General features: G+C 44.6%; 1 protein-coding gene across 4 annotated transcripts in view; it reads left to right on the top strand.

Annotated features, from left to right (window-relative positions):
- The window catches only part of LOC139383927 (actin remodeling regulator NHS-like), a 51,970-nt gene that overhangs the window by 8,035 nt on the left and 23,870 nt on the right, over positions 1-20,065 (top strand). For 3 of the 4 annotated variants that reach the window (XM_071128540.1, XM_071128539.1, XM_071128541.1), the window contains exon 2: positions 17,275-17,382. In XM_071128540.1, the coding sequence (XP_070984641.1) occupies positions 17,275-17,382 (108 nt within the window). Of the gene's footprint in view, positions 1-7,852; positions 7,919-17,274; positions 17,383-20,065 lie in introns of those variants that run through there. The other variant, XM_071128542.1, reaches the window with a different exon arrangement.

Raw genomic sequence — 20,065 nt, 5'->3', positions numbered from 1 at the left:
ATAGCCCGCACTGGGCTATGCAGGCGAACCGGAGACACCGTGCACAAGGCTGGTGCCATGTAAGCCGGCCCAAGGAGACGCACTGGGGACCAGATGCGTAGAGCCGGCTTCATGGCACTTGGCTCGACGCTCACTCTAGCCCGGCCGATACGCGGAGCTGCATAACACGGTGCCTGCCCGGTCTCTCTAGCCCCCCGGTAAACACAGGGAGTTTGCCCAGGTCTCCTACCTGGCGTAGCCATACTCCCTGTTAGCCCCCCCCCAATACATTTTTGGGGCTGACTCCCGGGCTTCCTTGGGCGCCGCCGTGCTTGCTTCGCCAACTCCATTCTACGATAACCTTCCTCGCACTGCTCCAGCGAATCCCAGGCGGGCTCCGGCACTCTCCCTTGGTCGGCCGCCCACCTGTCTATCTCCTCCCAAGTAGTATAGTCCATACTCCTGCTGTCCATAACGTCCTCCCATGTCCATTCCTCCTTTCGCTGCTGTTGCCCGTTACCCCGCCGCTTGGTCCTGTTGTGGTGGGTGATTCTGTAACGGCTTTCTTCTATCTCCTCCTCTGACGAAGAGGTGGAACAAGGATCGGACCAAAATGCAGCGTGTAGATTGCGATCCATGTTTAATGAACAAACGTAAACATGAATTAATACAAACACTACAAAACAAAAGAACGTAATGAACGAAACGAAAACCGAAACAGCCTATACTTGTGTAAACTAACAAAGACAGGAACAAGGACACTAAGGACAATCACCCACGACAAACTCAAAGAATATGGCTTCCTAAATATGGTTCCCAATGAGAGACAATGATAAACACCTGCCTCTGATTGAGAACCACTTCAGACAGCCATAGACTTAACTAGAACACCCCACTAGCTACAATCCCCATACATACACACCACATACAAAAACCATGCCACACCCTGGTCTGACCAAATAAATAAAGATAAACACAAAATACTTTGACCAGGGCGTGACAGATGGATGCTGCAGTGTACCCAAGTGGCGTCGCGTTACCACTCCACTATGTCTCCCTGTCATGGCTTCTTCGCCATCAGTACAGATACCAACATGAGCAGCAGCTACGTTTGGCTATGTACGGACCGTTAGTGGAATTGCTGCAAGAAAGTAACGGTTAATGTGATTGGATGTTCATTATTTGACTAGGTTACCTGTATTTGACATTGTGTTGTTATTTCGCTGAATACTAGATGGTTGAATCTGATTTTTTGGTAGTGAAACGATGCTACTCAGGAAAGAAAAAAACCTCACACAAATGTATAGCCCCGTTGGAAAATATAAATGTACTGTTTGAAAATGTGGAGAAAAAAAATCTGTAGGCGTGCTGAAAGTCTGTTGTCAATTTGTTTGCTGTGAAATAGCATTGTATCTGGTAGAGGTCGACCGATTAATCGGAATGGCCGATTAATTAGGGCCGATTTCAAGTTTTCATAACAATCGGAAATTGGTATATTTCGGCACCGATTTGTCCGATTTTTTTAATATATTTTTTTACACCTTTATTTATCCTTTACTTAACCAGGCAAGTCAGTTAAGAACACATTCTTATTTTCAATGACGGCCTAGGAACGGTGGGTTAAGTGCCTTGTTCAGGGGCAGAATGACAGATTTTTACCTTGTCAGCTCGGGGATTCAATCTTGCAACCTTACAGTTCACTAGTCCAACGCTCTAACCACCTGATTACATTGCACTCTACGAGGAGACTGCCTGTTACGCGAATGCAGTAAGCCAAGGTAAGTTGCTAGCTAGCATTAAACTTATCTTATAAAAAAAAAAATCAATCATAATCACTAGTTAACTACACATGGTTGATGATATTACTAGTTTATATAGCGTGCGGTGCGTATTCGCGAAAAAGGAATGTCTTGCTCCAACGTGTACCTAACCATAAACATCAATGCCTTTCTTAAAATCAATACACAGAAGTATCTATTTTTAAACCTGCATATTTAGCTAAAGGAAATCCAGGTTAGCAGGCAATATTAACCAGGTGAAATTGTGTCACTTCTCTTGCGTTCATTGCACGCAGAGTCAATGTATATGCAACAGTTTGGGCCGCCTAATTTGCCAGAATTTTACGTAATTATGACATAACATTGAAGGTTGTGCAATGTAACAGCAATATTTAGACTTATGGATGCCACCCGTTAGATAAAATACGTAACGGGTCCGTATTTCACTGAAAGAATAAACGTCTTGTTTTTGAGATGATAGTTTCCGGATTCTACCATATTAATGACCTAAGGCTCATATTTCTCTGTGCTTTTATTTTATAATAGTCTATGATTTGATAGAGCAGTCTGACTGAGCGGTGGTAGGCACCAGTGTAACAGTATAACTTTAGACCGTCCCCTCACCCATACCCGGGCGCAAACCGGGGACCCTCTGCACACATCAACAACAGTCACCCACGAAGCATCGTTACCCATCGCTCCACAAAAGCCGCGGCCCTTGCAGAGCAAATGGAACTACTACTTCAAGGTCTCAGAGCAAGGGGAACTACTACTTCAAGGTCTCAGAGCAAGAACGCTTTTTTACGTGCCACATATTGCACTTTTACTTTCTTCTCCAACACTTTGTTTTTGCATTATTTAAACCAAATTGAACGTTTCATTTTATTTGAAGCTAAATTGATTTTATTTATGCATTATATTAAGTTAAAATAAGTGTTCATTCAGTATTGTTGTAATTGTCATTATTACAAATACATTTATATATATATATTTTATTTTAAATCGGCCGATTAATCGGTATCAGCTGTTTTTTTTGGGGGGTCCTCCAATAATCGGTATCGGCGTTGAAAAATCATAATCGGTCGACCTAGTATCTAGTCAAACACAATTTTCTCCAGAAGTTTACTAAGGGTTGGTAACAAGCTGATTGGTCGGCTATTTGAGCCAGTAAAGGGGGCTTTACTATTCTTGGGTAGTGGAATGACTTTAGCTTCCCTCCAGGCCTGAGGGAACACACTTTCTAGTAGGTTTACATTGAAGATGTGGCAAATAAGAGTGGCAATTGTTACGGTTTTCTTCCGGTGAAAGAGAGGCGGACCAAAACGCAGCATGGTTATTCATAAACATCTTTAATGAAAGATAAAAATACAAACAACTTACAAAAACAATAAATGTAACGTGAAAACCTACAACAGTCCTAACTGGTGCAAAACACAGAGACAGGAACAATCACCCACGAAATACTCAAAGAATATGGCTGCCTAAATATGGTTCCCAATCAGAGACAACGATGAACACCTGCCTCTGATTGAGAACCACTCTAGGCAACCATAGACTTACCTAGACTACTATACTAAACACAACCCCATCAATCTACAAAACCCCTAGACAAGACAAACACATAATTCACCCATGTGACACCCTGGCCTGACCAAAATAATAAAGAAAACACAGAATACTAAGGCCAGGGCGTGACAGCAATATCGTTCGATATTATCCTCAGTAATTTTCCATCCAGATTGTCAGACCCCAGTGGCTTGTCATTGTTGATAGACAACAATCATTTTTTCACCTCTTCCATACTGACTTTACGGAAGTCGAAAGAACAATTGATAAACACTTATTTTCCGCCATGATTTGCAAATAAATTAATTAAAAATCCTACAATGTGATTTTCTGGGTTTTTTTCTCCTCATTTTGTCTGTCATAGTTGAAGTGTACCTATGATGAAAATCCCAGGCCTCTCTCATCTTTTTAAGTGGGAGAACTTGCACAATTGGTGGCTGACTAAATACTTTTTGCCCCACTGTACTTGGATGTGTAGTGTCAGAATTTGTTTCTGACGTTTGCTTGTCTTGCCAAAGAAAAAGTCATTAAAGTAGTTGGCAATATCAGTGGGCTTTGTGGTGAATGAGCCATCTGATTCAATGAATGATGGAACCGAGTTGGCTTTCTTCTCTCCAAAATTTAATTTAAGTTGCCCCAAAGTTTTTTACTATCATTCTTTATGTAATTGATCTTTGTTTCATAGTGTAGTTTCTTCTTAGCCACATGGTGTCTTGATTTGCAGTACGTTTGCCAATCAGTCGGGCTGCCAGACTTAATTGCCATACCTTTTGCCTCATCCCTCTCAACCATACCATTTTTTCAATTCCTCATCAATCCACGTGGATTTAACAGTTTTTACAAATAATTTTCTTAATGGGTACGTGCTTATTAGTAACTGGAATAAGCAATTTCATAAATGTGTCAAGTGCAGCGTCTAGTTGCTCCTCATTACACACCACAGACCAGCAACTATTCTTTACATCATCAACTTAATATGAATCACTACAAAACGTATTGTATGACCTCTTATACACTATATTAGGCCCAGCCTGACCTCTTATACACTATATTAGGCCCAGCATTTGGAACTTTGGTTTTCCTAGAGATGGCTACTATATTGTGATCACTACATCCTATGGATTTAGATACTGCTTTAAAGATAATTTCTGCAGCATTAGTAAAGATGTGATCAATACATGTTGATGATTTCATTCCTGTGCTTGATGAAAGCCAGTCGGCATTTAAATCACCCCAAAAAATATACTTCTCTGTTATCAAGCACTTCACATACATTATCAAGCATTTCACACAAATTATCCATGTACTGACCAGCACTTGGTGGTCTATAGTGGCTTCCCACAAGAATGGGCTTTCGGTGAGACAGATTAACCTATACCCATATTACTTCAACAACGTTTAACATTTTACCATCTCTAAGCCTTACAGGAATGTGTTATCTGTTATAAGCAAGGTATTGACTTCATGGACCTATGGCACTCCTACGGCACTAATAATGATGATGCTACTGACGCTAACTCCTATGACACTAATAATGATGATGCTACTGATGCTAACCCCTATGACACCAATAATGATGATTCTACTGATCCTAACTCCTATGGCACTAATAATAAGGAAGCAAAATATGCTAACTCCTATGGCACTAATAATGATGATGTTACTGATTCTAACTCCTATGACACTAATAATGATGATGTTTCTGGTGCTAACTCCTATGACACCAATAATGATGATTCTGCTGATGCTAACTCCCATGGCACTAATAATAAGGATGCTAATGATGCTAACTCCTATGGCACTAATAATGAGGATGCTACAGATGTTAACTCCTATGGCACTAACAATGAGATTGCTAATGATGCTAACTCCTATGGCACTAACAATGAGGATGCTAATGATGCTAACTCCTATGGCACTAATAATGATGATGCTACTGATGCTAACACCTATGGCACTAATAATGAGGATGCTAATGATGCTAACTCCCATGGCACTATTAATGATGATGCTAATGATGCTAACTCCTACGGCACTAATAATGATGACGCTACTGATGCTAACTCCTACGGCACTAATAATGATGATGCTACTGATGCTAACTCCTATGGCACTAATAATGATGATGCTAATGATGCTAACTCCGACGGCACTAATAATGATGACGCTACTGATGCTAACTCCTTTGGCACTAATAATGATGATGCTACTGATGCTAGTAATGAAGTTGATATTAATGCTACCGTTTTTGTCTTCATTGATGTCGCTACTAGTGATAAAGCTACTGTCATAATATAACATTTTATTGTAGATTATTTCATGCGTGACATTTCTGCAGTTTCTGTAATAAAAATGACATTAGCCTCGTCCCAGTAAATTAACATGTTTATAACATGATTAAATGATACTAGCCTGTCCCAGTAAATTAACATATTTATAACATGATTAAATGATACTAGCCTGTCCCAGTAAATTAACATGTTTATAACATGATTAAATGATACTAGCCTGTCCCAGTAAATTAACATGTTTATAACATGATTAAATGATACTAGCCTGTCCCAGTAAATTAACATGTTTATAACATGATTAAATGATACTAGCCTGTCCCAGTAAATTAACATGTTTATAACATGATTAAATGATACTAGCCTTGTCCCAGTCAGTGAACATATTTATAACATGACTAAAACTGGTGTCCTAGTTACACTACTGTAACTGGCACAAGCTTGGCTGGAGGTGTGTGTCTGTGTGTCTGTGCGTGTGTGCGGGTGTGTGTGCGTGTGCATGTGCGTGTGCGTGTGTGTATAATGCAGTATCTTAGGATGACCTTGATCACTGGAGCTCTACACACAAAACAAACAAAAAAACATACTGGACTTCTGCCAACACTCTGCAGTGTGTGTGTGTGTGTGTACACATACATGTGCTTCCGAACGTGTGTGTTTGTGTGTGTGTGTGTGTGTGTGTGTGTGTGTGTGTGTGTGCGTGTGTGTGTGTGTGTGTGTGTGCGTGTGTGCGTGTGTGCGTGTGTGTGTGGTCTGAGCAGAACCAAAAAGGTTTCTTTCTTCACCACTTGCCAGATGTCCCTACCAGGACTGTTACTGTGGCAGATTCAGATCTGTCTCTATCTGCTCTGTGTGTGTGTGTGAGTGTTTGGGGTGCAGGGCAGGTGGGTGCGGGTGGGTGGGTGGGGGGTTTGGCATGGTCTCTATGGTGATGAGACAAGCTGCCGGTTTGGATGAAACACCCATCACTGGGAGGGAAAGGCATTGTGGAGTTTCACTATTATGGGTGAGGAGTGGGAGGTAGAATGGGTGGGGAGAGGGAGGGTAGAATTGGTGGGGAGAGGGAGGGTAGAATGGGTGGGGAAAGGGAGGGTAGAATGGGTGGGGAGAGGGAGGATAGAATGGGTGGGGAGAGGGAGGTAGAATGGGTGGGGAGAGGGAGGATAGAATGGGTGGGGAGAGGGAGGATAGAATGGGTGGGGAGAGGGAGGGTAGAATGGGTGGGGAGAGGGAGGATAGAATGGGTGGGGAGAGGGAGGATAGAATGAGTGGGGAGAGGGAGGATAGAATGGGTGGGGAGAGGGAGGATAGAATGGGTGGGGAGAGGGAGGATAGAATGGGTGGGGAGAGGGAGGGTAGAATGGGTGGGGAGAGGGAGGGTAGAATGGGTGGGCAGAGGGAGGGTAGAATGGGTGGCGTGAGGCAGAGGGAGGGTAGAATGGGTGGCGTGAGGGAGAGGGAGGGTAGAATGGGTGGGGAGAGGGAGGATAGAATGGGTGGGGAGAGGGAGGGTAGAATGGGTGGGCAGAGGGAGGGTAGAATGGGTGGGGTGAGGGAGAGGGAGGGTAGAATGGGTGGGAGAGGGAGATTTAATATGTATATTAATATGAGTAGTAGACTGTCTGTAAAACTGAGTTTCAAAAACACCTAGTTTATAACTGCTGTACTCCACTATGACACAAAAGGTGCGTCTGGAAGGGGCGAAGTTGTCTGCATTTCTCACTGAAAGCAGATAGGGAGAAGGAGGAGGAGGGAGGGACGGACGGACGGACAGAGGGGACGGAGGGAGGGAGGGAGGGAGGAAAAGAGGGAAAGAGGGAGGGAGGGAGGGAGGTACGGACGGAAAGAGGGAGGGAGGGAGGGAGGGAGGGAGGGAGGGAGGGAGGGAGGGAGGGAGGGACGGAGGGAGTGAGGGACGGACGGAGGGAGTGAGGGAGGGAGGGAGGGAGGGACTGAGGGAGGGAGGGAGAGAGGGAGAGAGGGAGAGAGGGAGGGAGGGAGGAAGGGAGGGACTGACTGAGGGAGGGAGGGAGAGAGGGAGGGAGTGAGGAAGGGACAGAGGGAGGAGAAGAGTGGTGCAGTGTGAGTCGCGTGGCAGTGCTTTACCTCGATCTCTTCACAGCACATCCTCCTCTCCTCCTCCTCCTTTTTTTCCTTGACACTCCTCTTAATAGAGGAGCGACCGGGAGTCGTTTATATCCATCGCTGGAGTGGGATAACACACACATCACACCTCAGCCTCAGTCATGGTGTTCATCAGCTTGGCTCTCAAATCTGTCCTGAAGTACTTCAACAGGAACAACAGCGGTAAGACACTGTGTGACTATTCTGTGACAGGGGTGTGTTAGGGGTTTGTCTCTGTGAGCAGGCAGATCGCTCAAGAGTGACTTCGACATTGGACGTCTATCCATGTCCTGAGGCCGTCAGGTAACGCCTTCTAGACTGGCCACTAGAAAACTTGGGTTGTAAATCCCCAAGTAGCTCACACAGTCTCACCAGATCAGAATTAGACATTCTTCCATTTTTTCTCAAACGTCATATTTCGAAGTTCGTTTTTAAATGTTTAAGGTTTAGGCATTAACGCCGGATGATTAAGGTTTGGGATTGGCTTAAAACTAAAACATCAAAAACATCTTTCTACCGCTGGGTTCAAACATGACACCCTTAAGGTTAAGCGTCATCTCAGAATGGTTAAGGTAAAGGTTACGATTTTGAATAGGCTTTAAAACTCATCTCTAAAAACAAACGCTCTATCTCTGTGTTCAGTGGCAGTGCTAACTGATGCCCCTAGTGTCCGGTTTCCACGATGGACGTCACACATGGATGGACGTCAAAATTTGACTTGTATCACTGGTGTCCTGGCTGGTTGACTGTTTGATCCCAGTGTTAGTCATTTGTATTTATTTATTTACTTATGTTTCCTATCCCAAACGTTAACCCTTCGTAATGAGTTCCTAAACGTAATATTTTACCCCACCAAAAACCTTAACCTTCTAAATGTGACGTTTGGAGCAACTTTGACGTTTAGATAAATGTGGATCAACATCTGCAGTGAGACTGTGAGACCTAATTAGTGTGAGACCTAATTAGTGTGAGACTGTGAGACCTAATTAGTGTGAGACTGTGAGACCTAATTAGTGTGAGACTGTGATGAGATGAGAACATGTGTGTGAGGAGGGAGTGAGATATGTCTGAATTACTCAACTTCAGATTCAGAGGCTTGTGTAGGGAGTGACCTCGATGGTCCAGGGGAGCTCCAGGACAACATGCAAAGAAGATGCTGGAGACTTGTGTGTGTGTTTGTGTGTGTGTGTGTGAGAGAGTGTGTGTGCATGCGTCCATGTGTGTGTGTGTGTGTGTGTGTGTGTGTGTGTGTGTGTGCATGCGTACGTGTGTGTGTGTGCATGCGTACGTGTGTGAATACAGGCACGTGTGTGTATGTGAATGAAGCTGTATGCACACGTCCCCAACACTCAGTGCAGTGTTTCTCCCAGGTCACCTTGACTAGTGCTGAGAGGAGAGAGGAGAGGGCGAAACAGAAGTGTGTGTGTGTGTGTGTTAGAGGTGTTTCATTCTAAGGAGGTTGGTTTCACATGCCAGGCCATGGATATATTACCCAGCCAGCCCACCTCCCCTCCCTCCCTCCCCAGCCAGGTCCCCTCCCCTCCCTCCCATTCCTCAATCCCTTCCCTCCCTCCCCAGCTAGGCCCCCCCAATCCCCCTCCCCCCTACCTAAATCCCTCCTTCCCTCCCCAGCCAGGTCACCTCCGCTCCCTCCCATTCCTCAATCCCTCCCTCTGCAGTGGTCACCTCCCTCCCTCCCTCCCTCCCAAGCCAGGTCCCTCCCTCCCCAGCCAGGTCATCTCCTCTCCCTCCCCTTCTTCCCTCCTCTTCCTCCCTCTATACCTCCCCTTCCTCCCTCTCTCCCTCCCCTTCCTCCTTAGCCATGTCACCCTCCCCTTCCTTCCTCCCTCCCTCCCTCCCCTTCCTCCTCCCTCCCTCCCCTTCCTCCCTCCCTCCCTCTCTCCCCTTCCTCCCTCCCCCCCTCCCCTTCCTCCCTCCCCTCCCCCCCTCCCCTTCCTCCCTCCCTCCCCTTCCTCCCTCCCCTTCCTCCCTAGCCATGTCACCCTCCCCTCCCTCCCCTTCCTCCCTAGCCATTTCCCTCTCCCCTCCTTCCCCTGGGGTCCAAACACATTAAGACACTTACATCACACATAAAACAAAATAAAAAATAGTACATCATGTAACATTGTTACACCCACTAAACATACAGTGGGGAGAACAAGTATTTGATGCACTGCCGATTTTGCAGGTTTTCCTACTTACAAAGCATGTAGAGGTCTGTAATTTTTTATCATAGGTACACTTCAACTGTGAGAGACGGGATCTAAAACAAAAATCCAGAAAATCACATTGTATGATTTTTAAGTAATTCATTTTCATTTTATTGCATGACATAAGTACAGTATTTGATCACCTACCAACCAGTAAGAATTCCGGCTCTCACAGACCTGTTAGTTTTTCTTTAAGAAGCCCTCCTGTTCTCCACTCATTACCTGTATTAACTGCACCTGTTTGAACTCGTTACCTGTATAAAAGACACCTGTCCACACACTCAATCAAACAGACTCCAACCTCTCCACAATGCCCAAGACCAGAGAGCTGTGTAAGGACATCAGGGATAAAATTGTAGACCTGCACAAGGCTGGGACAGGACAATAGTCAAGCAGCATGGTGAGAAGGCAACAACTGTTGGCGCAATTATTAGAAAGCTCACCAGCTCACCATCCAACTCTGCACTCACGCACTGTACAACATACACAACCCCCCCACCAGACACAGTAAGTTACTAGCTAGCATTAGCTGGAATTCTCTTCAACAAAATGCACAACAAATATGCACAAAAAAACGCTGCATCTGATGTGTGATGTTCTAACAACATTTGAAAACAAATGTCTATACATTTTACATTTAAATCATCACTTGGGAGTATAAAAATCACTTTTGACGTACGGTGCTTTGCAACCAATAACTTACCGCTGGTTTGGTGCTTGTTCACTGGGACGATTCAAACGTGTGTGTGTTCTAGTGTGTGTGTTCTAGTGTGTGTGTGTTCTAGTGTGTGTGTGTTCTAATGTGTGTGTGTTCTAGTGTGTGTGTGTGTGTGTGTGTTCTAGTGTGTGTGTTCGTGTGTGTGTGTTCGTGTGTGTGTGTGTGTGTGTGTGTGTGTGTGTGTGTGTGTATGTATATGCGTGTGTCTGTACCTGTGTGTGAGGCAGTGGAGGCTCCTCAGAGGAGGAATGGGAGGACCATCTTCCTCAGTGAATTTCATAAAAATGTAAATGGTGAAACATTTAAAAAGTTATTATTTTCAGATAAAACTATACTAAATATAATCACGAAGGTCTACAGTAGCCTCAACAGCACTCTGTAGGGTAGCACCATGGTGTAGCTGGAGGACAGCTAGTTTCCATCCTCCTCTGGGTACATTGACTCCAATACAAAACCTAGGAGGCTCATGGTTCTCACCCCTTTCCATAGACTTACACAGTAATTATGACAACTTACCGAGGACATCCTCCAACCTATCAGAGCTCTTGCAGCATGAACTGACATGTTGTCCACCCAATCAAAGGATCAGAGAATGAATCGAGTTCTGAAAGCATAAGCTACAGCTAGCTAGCACTGCAGTGCATCAAATGTGGTGAGTAGTTGACTCAAAGAGAGAGAAAGACAATAGTTGAACAGTTTTAAACAAACTAAATTTCTTCTGAAATGAAAGAGAAGGAAGAGAGAATTAGCATTTTCTTTTCACTGTCAGTTTCATTTACTAGCAAATGCAGCCAGCAAGTTTAGCCTACTGAAACACCCTGCTCAATCAGAGGGATGTTATGTTAGCCAGCTGGCTATGACTAAACTACACAACACTGGGACTCTTCCAAGTCAAGGTAAACTTTAGGAGTTACTCATGTATTGCCACCGGGGCCCGCCCCTGTAACTGCTTTCTGACTGTACACTGTGACATACTGCATGATTGTAGCAGGTTTACTAACAGTTTAGTTCTATTAGCTATGTTGACTATGATGTTACTTTAGCTATGGTGACAACGATGTAGGCTGTGTGTACCAGTTTGGCTTGGAATGTTTTTTTTTCTCACCCGGTCAGCTGATGTGTTGTGTATTGAAATTCCTAAGCGAAGGAAAGATAGAGACAGCAAGAGAGAGAGAGAGACAGCAAGAGAGAGAGAGAGACAGCAAGAGAGAGAGACGGCAAGGAAAGATAGAGAGAGAGAGCAAGAAAAGAGAGAGAGAGACAGCAAGAGGTGAAAGTAGGAGAGTGCATAACGTAGATGCCAGAAGGAATACAACGTGACTGCTATGAAAGTGAACTGTGTTCAAGTGGGATCAGGGGTGTATTCATTCCGTCGGATTCTGTTGTAAAAACGTTTCTTAAATGTAAGCAAACGGAAACAGGGGATAAACATACCTGAATTTGTCCAAAATTAACTCTGTTTTGCAACTGCTGGACTAAAGATTACACCCACTATCAGCTACATGCATGCAACAGTGTGCAAGGCGGTATAGAATGTCATTGTCTGTCACCTCAAATTTGTCTCTCGACCTGTGTGCACCTACAGTACGTTGCAAGCTTTCATTCATAGGCTAGGTTGTAGCAACATAGAGAAATTAGAGTATCATGCAGTAGCCTAAACGTATCACTGTTACATTGAACCAGGCGAATGGAACATGAATGACAGTCATCCAATATGCTGTATTAGAAATAAGGCCGTGCTCAGGAAAACAAAATCCTCCTGGATCTGAAACGGCACTGGTCTGTCTCTTCATAGTCCCCGCTGTTCCCATGAGGTGTATTTTTATCAGTTTTTTTATTATCACATTTTACAGCTTGCATCAGTTACCTGATGTGGAATAGAGTTCCATGTAGTCATGGCTCTATGTAGTAGTGTGCACCTCCGATAGTCTGTTCTGGAATTGGGGACTGTGAAAAGACCTTCTGGTGGCATGTCTTGCGGGGTATGCATGGGTGTCTGAGCTGTGTGCTAGTCGTTTAAACAGACACCTCGGTGCTTTCAACGTGTCAACACTTCTTACAAGAACAGGTGGTGATGAAGTCAATCTCTCCACTTTGAGCCAGGAGAGATTTACATGCATATTATTAATATTAGCTCTCTGTGTATACTTCGCTACACTCGAATCAACATCTTCTAACGATGTGTATGTGACCAATAAATGTTGATTTGATTTGATTTAAGGGCCAGCTGTGCTGCTCTGTTCTGAGCCAAATGTAGGTCCCTCTTTTCTGGCGCCTGATCACACGATTGAACAGTAGTCCAGGAACGACAAAACTAGGGCCTGCAGGACCTGCCTTGTTGATAGTGTTGTTAAGAAGGTAGAAACTAGGACCTGTAGGACCTGCCTCGTTGATAGTGCTGTTTAGAAGGTAGAAACTAGGACCTGCAGGACCTGCCTTGTTGATAGTGCTGGTAAGAAGGTAGAAACTAGGGCCTGTAGGACCTGCCTTGCTGATAGTGTTGTTAAGAAGGTAGAAACTAGGGCCTGTAGGACCTGCCTTGTTGATAGTGTTGTTAAGAAGGTAGAAACTAGGGCCTGTAGGACCTGCCTTGTTGATAGTGTTGTTAAGAAGGTAGAAACTAGGGCCTGTAGGACCTGCCTTGTTGATAGTGCTGTTAAGAAGGTAGAAACTAGGGCCTGTAGGACCTGCCTTGTTGATAGTGTTGTTAAGAAGGTAGAAACTAGGGCCTGTAGGACCTGCCTTATTGATAGTGTTGTTAAGAAGGTAGAAACTAGGGCCTGTAGGACCTGCCTTGTTGATAGTGTTGTTTAGAAGGTAGAAACTAGGGCCTGTAGGACCTGCCTTCTTGATAGTGTTGTTAAGAAGGTACAAACTAGGGCCTGTAGGACCTGCCTTGTTGATACTGTTGTTAAGAAGGTAGAAACTAGGGCCTGTAGGACCTGCCTTGTTGATAGTGTTGTTTAGAAGGTAGAAACTAGGGCCTGTAGGACCTGCCTTCTTTATAGTGTTGTTAAGAAGGTAGAAACTAGGGCCTGTAGGACCTGCCTTGTTGATAGTGTTGTTAAGAAGGTAAAAACTAGGGCCTGTAGGACCTGCCTTGTTGATAGTGTTGTTAAGAAGGTAGAAACTAGGGCCTGTAGGACCTGCCTTGTTGATAGTGTTGTTAAGAAGGTAGAAACTAGGGCCTGTAGGACCTGCCTTGTTGATACTGTTGTTAAGAAGGCAGAAACTAGGGCCTGTAGGACCTGCCTTGTTGATAGTGTTGTTAAGAAGGTAGAAACTAGGGCCTGTAGGACCTGCCTTGTTGACAGTGTTGTTAAGAAGGTAGAAACTAGGACCTGTAGGACCTGCCTTGTTGATAGTGCTGTTAAGAAGGTAGAAACTAGGACCTGTAGGACCTGCCTTGTTGATAGTGTTGTTAAGAAGGTAGAAACTAGGGCCTGTAGGACCTGCCTTGTTGATAGTGTTGTTAAGAAGGTAGAAACTAGGGCCTGTAGGACCTGCCTTGTTGATAGTGTTGTTAAGAAGGTAGAAACTAGGGCCTGTAGGACCTGCCTTGTTTATAGTGATGTTAAGAAGGTAGAAACTAGGGCCTGTAGGACCTGCCTTGTTGATAGTGTTGTTAAGAAGGTAGAAACTAGGGCCTGTAGGACCTGCCTTGTTGATAGTGCTGTTAACAAGGTAGGTAGAGTGGCGCTTTATAATGGACAAACTTCTCCCCATCTTAGCTACTGTTGTATCAACATGTTTTGACCAAGACAGTTTACAATCCAGGGTTACTCCAAGCAGTTTAGTCTCCTCAACGTGCTCAATTTCCACATTATTTATTACAAGATTTAATTGAGATTTAGGGTTTAGTGAATGAGGGTTTAGGGTTTAGTGAATGAGGTTTTAGGGTTTAGTGAATGGGGGTTTAGGGTTTAGTGAATGAGGGGTTTAGGGTTTAGTGAATGAGGGGTTTAGGGTTTAGTGAATGAGGGTTTAGGGATAAGTGAATGAGGGTTTAGGGTTTAGTGAATGAGGGTTTAGGGATAAGTGAATGAGGGTTTAGGGTTCAGTGAATGAGGGTTTAGGGATAAGTGAATGAGGGGTTTAGGGTTTAGTGAATGAGGGGTTTAGGGTTTAGTGAATGAGGGTTTAGGGTTCAGTGAATGAGGGTTTAGGGTTTAGTGAATGAGGGTTTAGGGATAAGTGAATGAGGGTTTAGGGTTCAGTGAATGAGGGTTTAGGGTTTAGTGAATGAGGGTTTAGGGATAAGTGAATGAGAGTTTAGGGTTCAGTGAATGAGGGTTTAGGGTTCAGTGAATGAGGGTTTAGGGATAAGTGAATGAGGGGTTTAGGGTTTAGTGAATGAGGGGTTTAGGGTTTAGTGAATGAGGGTTTAGGGTTCAGTGAATGAGGGTTTAGGGTTTAGTGAATGAGGGTTTAGGGTTCAGTGAATGATTTGTCCTAAACACGATGCTTTTAGATTTATAAATATTTACCACCAGCTGTTTCCTTGCCATCCATTCTGAAACTAACAGCAGCTCTTTGTTAATAAGTGCTGCAGTGATTTCAGTCGCCGTAGTAAGTGATGTGTATAGTGTTGAGTCATCAGCACACACAGACACACTGGCTTTACGTGAGACTGCTTGTTGATATTACAGGGGTAGATAAATGACCGATGGATATTTAGGCTGTATTTTCCCCTCTGTTCCCTTTCACTCTACTGTGGTCACACACACACACACACACACACACACACACACACACACACACACACACACACACACACACACACACACACACACACACACACACACACACACACACACACAATGGTACTAATTGTAATTTGGGAGGAAATCTGTGTGTTTGTGTGTATGTTTTCCTGTGTCCGTGTTGTAATGAATGAAAATAAACATCTCTCTGTCTCTCTCTTTTTTCCATCTGTCTTCTTCTACCTCTCTGTCTCTCTCTACCTCTCTGTCTCCTTCTACCTCTCTGTCTCTCTCTACCTTTCTGTCTCCTTCTACCTCTCTGTCTCTCTCTACCTTTCTGTCTCCTTCTACCTCTCTGTCTCTCTCTACCTCTGTCTCCTTCTACCTCTCTGTCGCTCTCTCCCTTTCTGTCTCCTTCTACCTCTCTGTCTCCCTCTACCTCTCTGTCTCCCTATACCTCTCTGTCTCCTTCTACATCTCTGTCTCTCTCTATCTCTCTGTCTCCTTCTACCTCTCTGTCTCTCTCTACCTCTCTGTCTCTCTCTACCTCTCTGTCTCCTTCTACCTCTCTGTCTCTCTCTACTTCTCTGTCTCCTTCTACCTCTCTGTCTCTCTCTACCTCTCTGTCTCCTTCTACCTCTCTGTCTCTCTCTACCTCTCTGTCTCTCTCTACCTCTCTGTCTCTCTCTACCTCTCTGTCTCTCTCATGCTCTCTGTCTCCTTCTACCTCTCTGTCTCTCTCTACCTCTCTGTCGCTCTCTCCCTCTCTGTCTCCTTCTACCTCTCTGTCTCCTTCTACCTCTCTGTCTCTCTCTACCTCTCTGTCTCTCTCTACCTCTCTGTCTCTCTCTACCTCTCTGTCTCTCTCTACCTCTCTGTCTCCTTCTACCTCTCTGTCTCTCTCTACTTCTCTGTCTCCTTCTACCTCTCTGTCTCTCTCTACCTCTCTGTCTCTCTCTACCTCTCTGTCTCTCTCTACCTCTCTGTCTCTCTCTACCTCTCTGTCTCTCTCATGCTCTCTGTCTCCTTCTACCTCTCTGTCTCTCTCTACCTCTCTGTCGCTCTCTCCCTCTCTGTCTCCTTCTACCTCTCTGTCTCCTTCTACCTCTCTGTCTCCTTCTACCTCTCTGTCTCTCTCTACCTCTCTGTCTCTCTCTACCTCTCGGTCTCTCTCTACCTCTCGGTCTCTCTCTACCTCTCGGTCTCTCTCTACCTCTCGGTCTCTCTCTACCTCTCTGTCTCCTTCTACCTCTCTGTCTCTCTCCCCCTTTCTGTCTCCCTCTACCTCTCTGTCTCTCTCTCTGCCTCTCTGTCTCCCTCTACCTCTCTGTCTCTCTCTACCTCTCTGTCTCCTTCTACCTCTCTGTCTCCTTCTACCTCTCTGTCTCCTTCTACCTCTCTGTCTCTCTCTACCTCTCTGTCTCCCTCTACCTCTCTGTCTCCTTCTACCTCTCTGTCTCCCTCTACCTCTCTGTCTCTCTCATGCTCTCTGTCTCCTTCTACCTCTCTGTCTCTCTCTACCTCTCTGTCTCCTTCTACCTCTCTGTCTCTCTCTCCCTTTCTGTCTCCCTCTACCTCTGTCTCCCTCTATCTCTCTGTCTCCTTCTACCTCTCTGTCTCTCTCTACCTCTCTACCTCTCTGTCTCCTTCTACCTCTCTGTCTCTCTCACGCTCTCTGTCTCCTTCTACCTCTCTGTCTCTCTCTACCTCTCTGTCTCCTTCTACCTCTGTCTCTCTCTCCCTTTCTGTCTCCCTCTACCTCTCTGTCTCCTTCTACCTCTCTGTCTCCCTTACCTCTCTGTCTCTCTCTCCCTTTCTGTCTCCTTCTACCTCTCTTTCTCTCTCTACCTCTCTGTCTCCTTCTACCTCTCTGTCTCTTTCTTTCTCTCTCTCTGTTTCTCTCTCTAGCTGTCAGACTGGACGAGGACAAAAAGTGGTCGGTACACTACACTTCCCAGAAGCCTCAGCAGGAGACACGGCCCTCTTGTGTGGATGACCGCCGCACCGTACTCAGAGGTAAGAATTCAGGGGTCAGGGGTCAGGGGTCAGGGAGGAGGGGTCATGTTAGAGGTGAGGGATCTATCTAAATACCTCACTACCCACTGGTCACAGAAGTCAGTTTAACGTCTAATTTATATACAGTCGTTGCCAAAAGATTTCGAGAATGACACAAATATAAATTTTCACAAAGTCTGCTGCCTCAGTTTGTATGATGCCAATTTACATATACTCCAGAATGTTATGAAGAGTGATCAGATGAATTGCAATTAATTGCAAAGTCCCTCTTTGCCATGCAAATGAACTGAATCCCCAAAAAACATTTCCACCTCATTCCAGCCCTGCCACAAAAGGTCCAGCTGATATTATGTCAGTGATTATCTCGTTAACACAGGTGTGAGTGTTGACGAGGACAAGGCTGGAGATCACTCTGTCATGCTGATTGAGTTTGAATAACAGACTGGAAGCTTCAAAAGGACGGTGGTGCTTGGAATCATTGTTCTTCCTCTGTCAACCATGGTTACCTGCAAGGAAACACGTGCCGTCATCATTGCTTTGCACAAAAAGGGCTTCACAGGCAAGGATATTGCTGCCAGTAAGATTGCACCAAAATCAACCATTTATCGGATCATCAAAAACTTTAAGGAGAGCGGTTCAATTGTTGTGATGAAGGCTTCAGGGCGCCCAAGAAAGTCCAGCAAGCGCCAGGACCGTCTCCTAAAGTTGATTCAGCTGCGGGATCGGGGCATCGCCAGTACAGAGCTTGCTCAGGAATGGCAGCAGGTAGGTGTGAGTGCATCTGCACGCACAGTGAGGCGAAGACAAAGGAGGATGGCCTGGTGTCAAGAAGGGCAGCAAAGAAGCCACTTCTCTCCCGGAAAAACATCAGGGTCAGACTGATATTCTGCAAAAGGTACAGGGATTGGACTGCTGGGGTAAAGTTGTTTTCTCTGATGAATCCCCTTTCCGATTGTTTGGGACATCCGGAAAAAAGCTTGTCCGGAGAAAACAAGGTGAGCACTACCATCAGTCCTGTGTCATGCCAACAGTAAAGCATCCTGAGACCATTCATGTGTGGGGTTGCTTCTCAGCCAAGGGAGTGGGCTCACTCACAATTTTGCCTAAGAACACAGCCATGAATAAAGAATGGTACCAACACATCCTCCGAGAGCAACTTCTCCCAACCATCCAGGAACAGTTTGGTGACGAACAATGCCTTTTCCAGTATGATGGAGCACCTTGCCATAAGGCAAAAGTGATAACTAAGTGGCTCGGGGAACAAAACATCGATATTTTCTTTCCATGGCCAGGAAACTCCCCAGACCTTAATCCCATTGAGAACTTGTGGTCAATCCTCAAGAGGCGGGGGGACAAACAAAAACCCACAAATTTTGACAAACTCCAAGCATTGATTATGCAAGAATGGGCTGCCATCAGTGTGTGGATGTGGCCCAGAAGTTAGTTGACAGCATGCCAGGGTGGATTGCAGAGGTCTTGAAAGAGAAGGGTCAACACTGCAAATATTGACTCTCTGCATCAACTTCATGTAGTTGTCAATAAAAGCCTTTGACACTTATGAAATGCTTGCAATTATACTTCAGTATTCCATAGTAACATCTGACAAAAATATGTAAAGACACTGAGGCAGCAAACCTTGTGAAAATTAATATTTGTGTCATTCTCAAAACCTGTTTGTTGACTGTAAATATATACGTAAATTCAATATGAAATCAACAGCAAATGTTATCCATCTCATTGGATTTAGGTTAGAAGTTAAGTGAAAAAAAATATCCAAATCCCTTTACTTTTGTTTTCCATATTGAATCAACATCATCACATTGAACGTTTTTTTTGTATGTTGTTGAAATGACGCAGAACCAACGTTGTTTCAACGTTTAGACTGGTGATAGAAAACGTGTTGTTAAGTCCCTCTGTCTGGCTAGCCAATCAGATGGTTTTAAATCTCAGAGGGGGAGTGAAGGAGGTCATTCTTCAGGAAGGAAATGGAATTAGACGTAGCTGTAGTTTATTTATATAGAGGACTAATTAGAGATGAATCTGTTTCTATCTAGCTCATCTGGCTAGACTCTTTCAGTATGAACACACAGATAGGGAACACATTTATCTGACTTTTCCTTGTACAGACAAACAGATGCATTGCTTACAAATAAAGTTGATATGCTGAAATAATATAATATATGAAACATGTAGCTGTGTACCCCCTGCGTACCCCCTCTAGCACCAGGGTCAGCACACTCACCAGTGTATTTATTTTTCTTTTCTCAGTCTTAAATCATTTTCCACACACAGTCTGAGCCTGTATTTAGTTTACATGCTCGTGAGGGCCGAGAATCCACTCTCACATAGGTACGTGGTTGCAAAGGGCATCAGTGTGTTAACAGGGCAATTTGACAAGGCAGGATACTCTGAGCGCAGCCCAATCTAGAAATCTGACAGTGGCTTCTGATTAAATTACATTTTCACAGAACCGCTTATTGCGATTTCGATGAGTCTCTGTTGTTCAGATATCGGTAAGTGGACTGGAGGCAGGGCATGTAAGTGGACTGGAGGCAGGGCATGAAAGGGATAACAAATCCAGTTGTTTGTGTCATTCGTTTCGGAAAAGTACCTACATAATTGCTCACCCAACTCACTCGGGTTCTTTCCTATATCACATTTGACGTTGTCCGTAAGCTTGAGT

Source organism: Oncorhynchus clarkii, chromosome 25 (genome assembly GCF_045791955.1).
Source record: "Oncorhynchus clarkii lewisi isolate Uvic-CL-2024 chromosome 25, UVic_Ocla_1.0, whole genome shotgun sequence".
Classification (NCBI taxonomy): domain Eukaryota; kingdom Metazoa; phylum Chordata; class Actinopteri; order Salmoniformes; family Salmonidae; genus Oncorhynchus; species Oncorhynchus clarkii.
The sequence above is the reverse complement of the archived record's forward strand: the minus strand, read 5'-3'. Positions and strand labels throughout refer to the sequence as shown.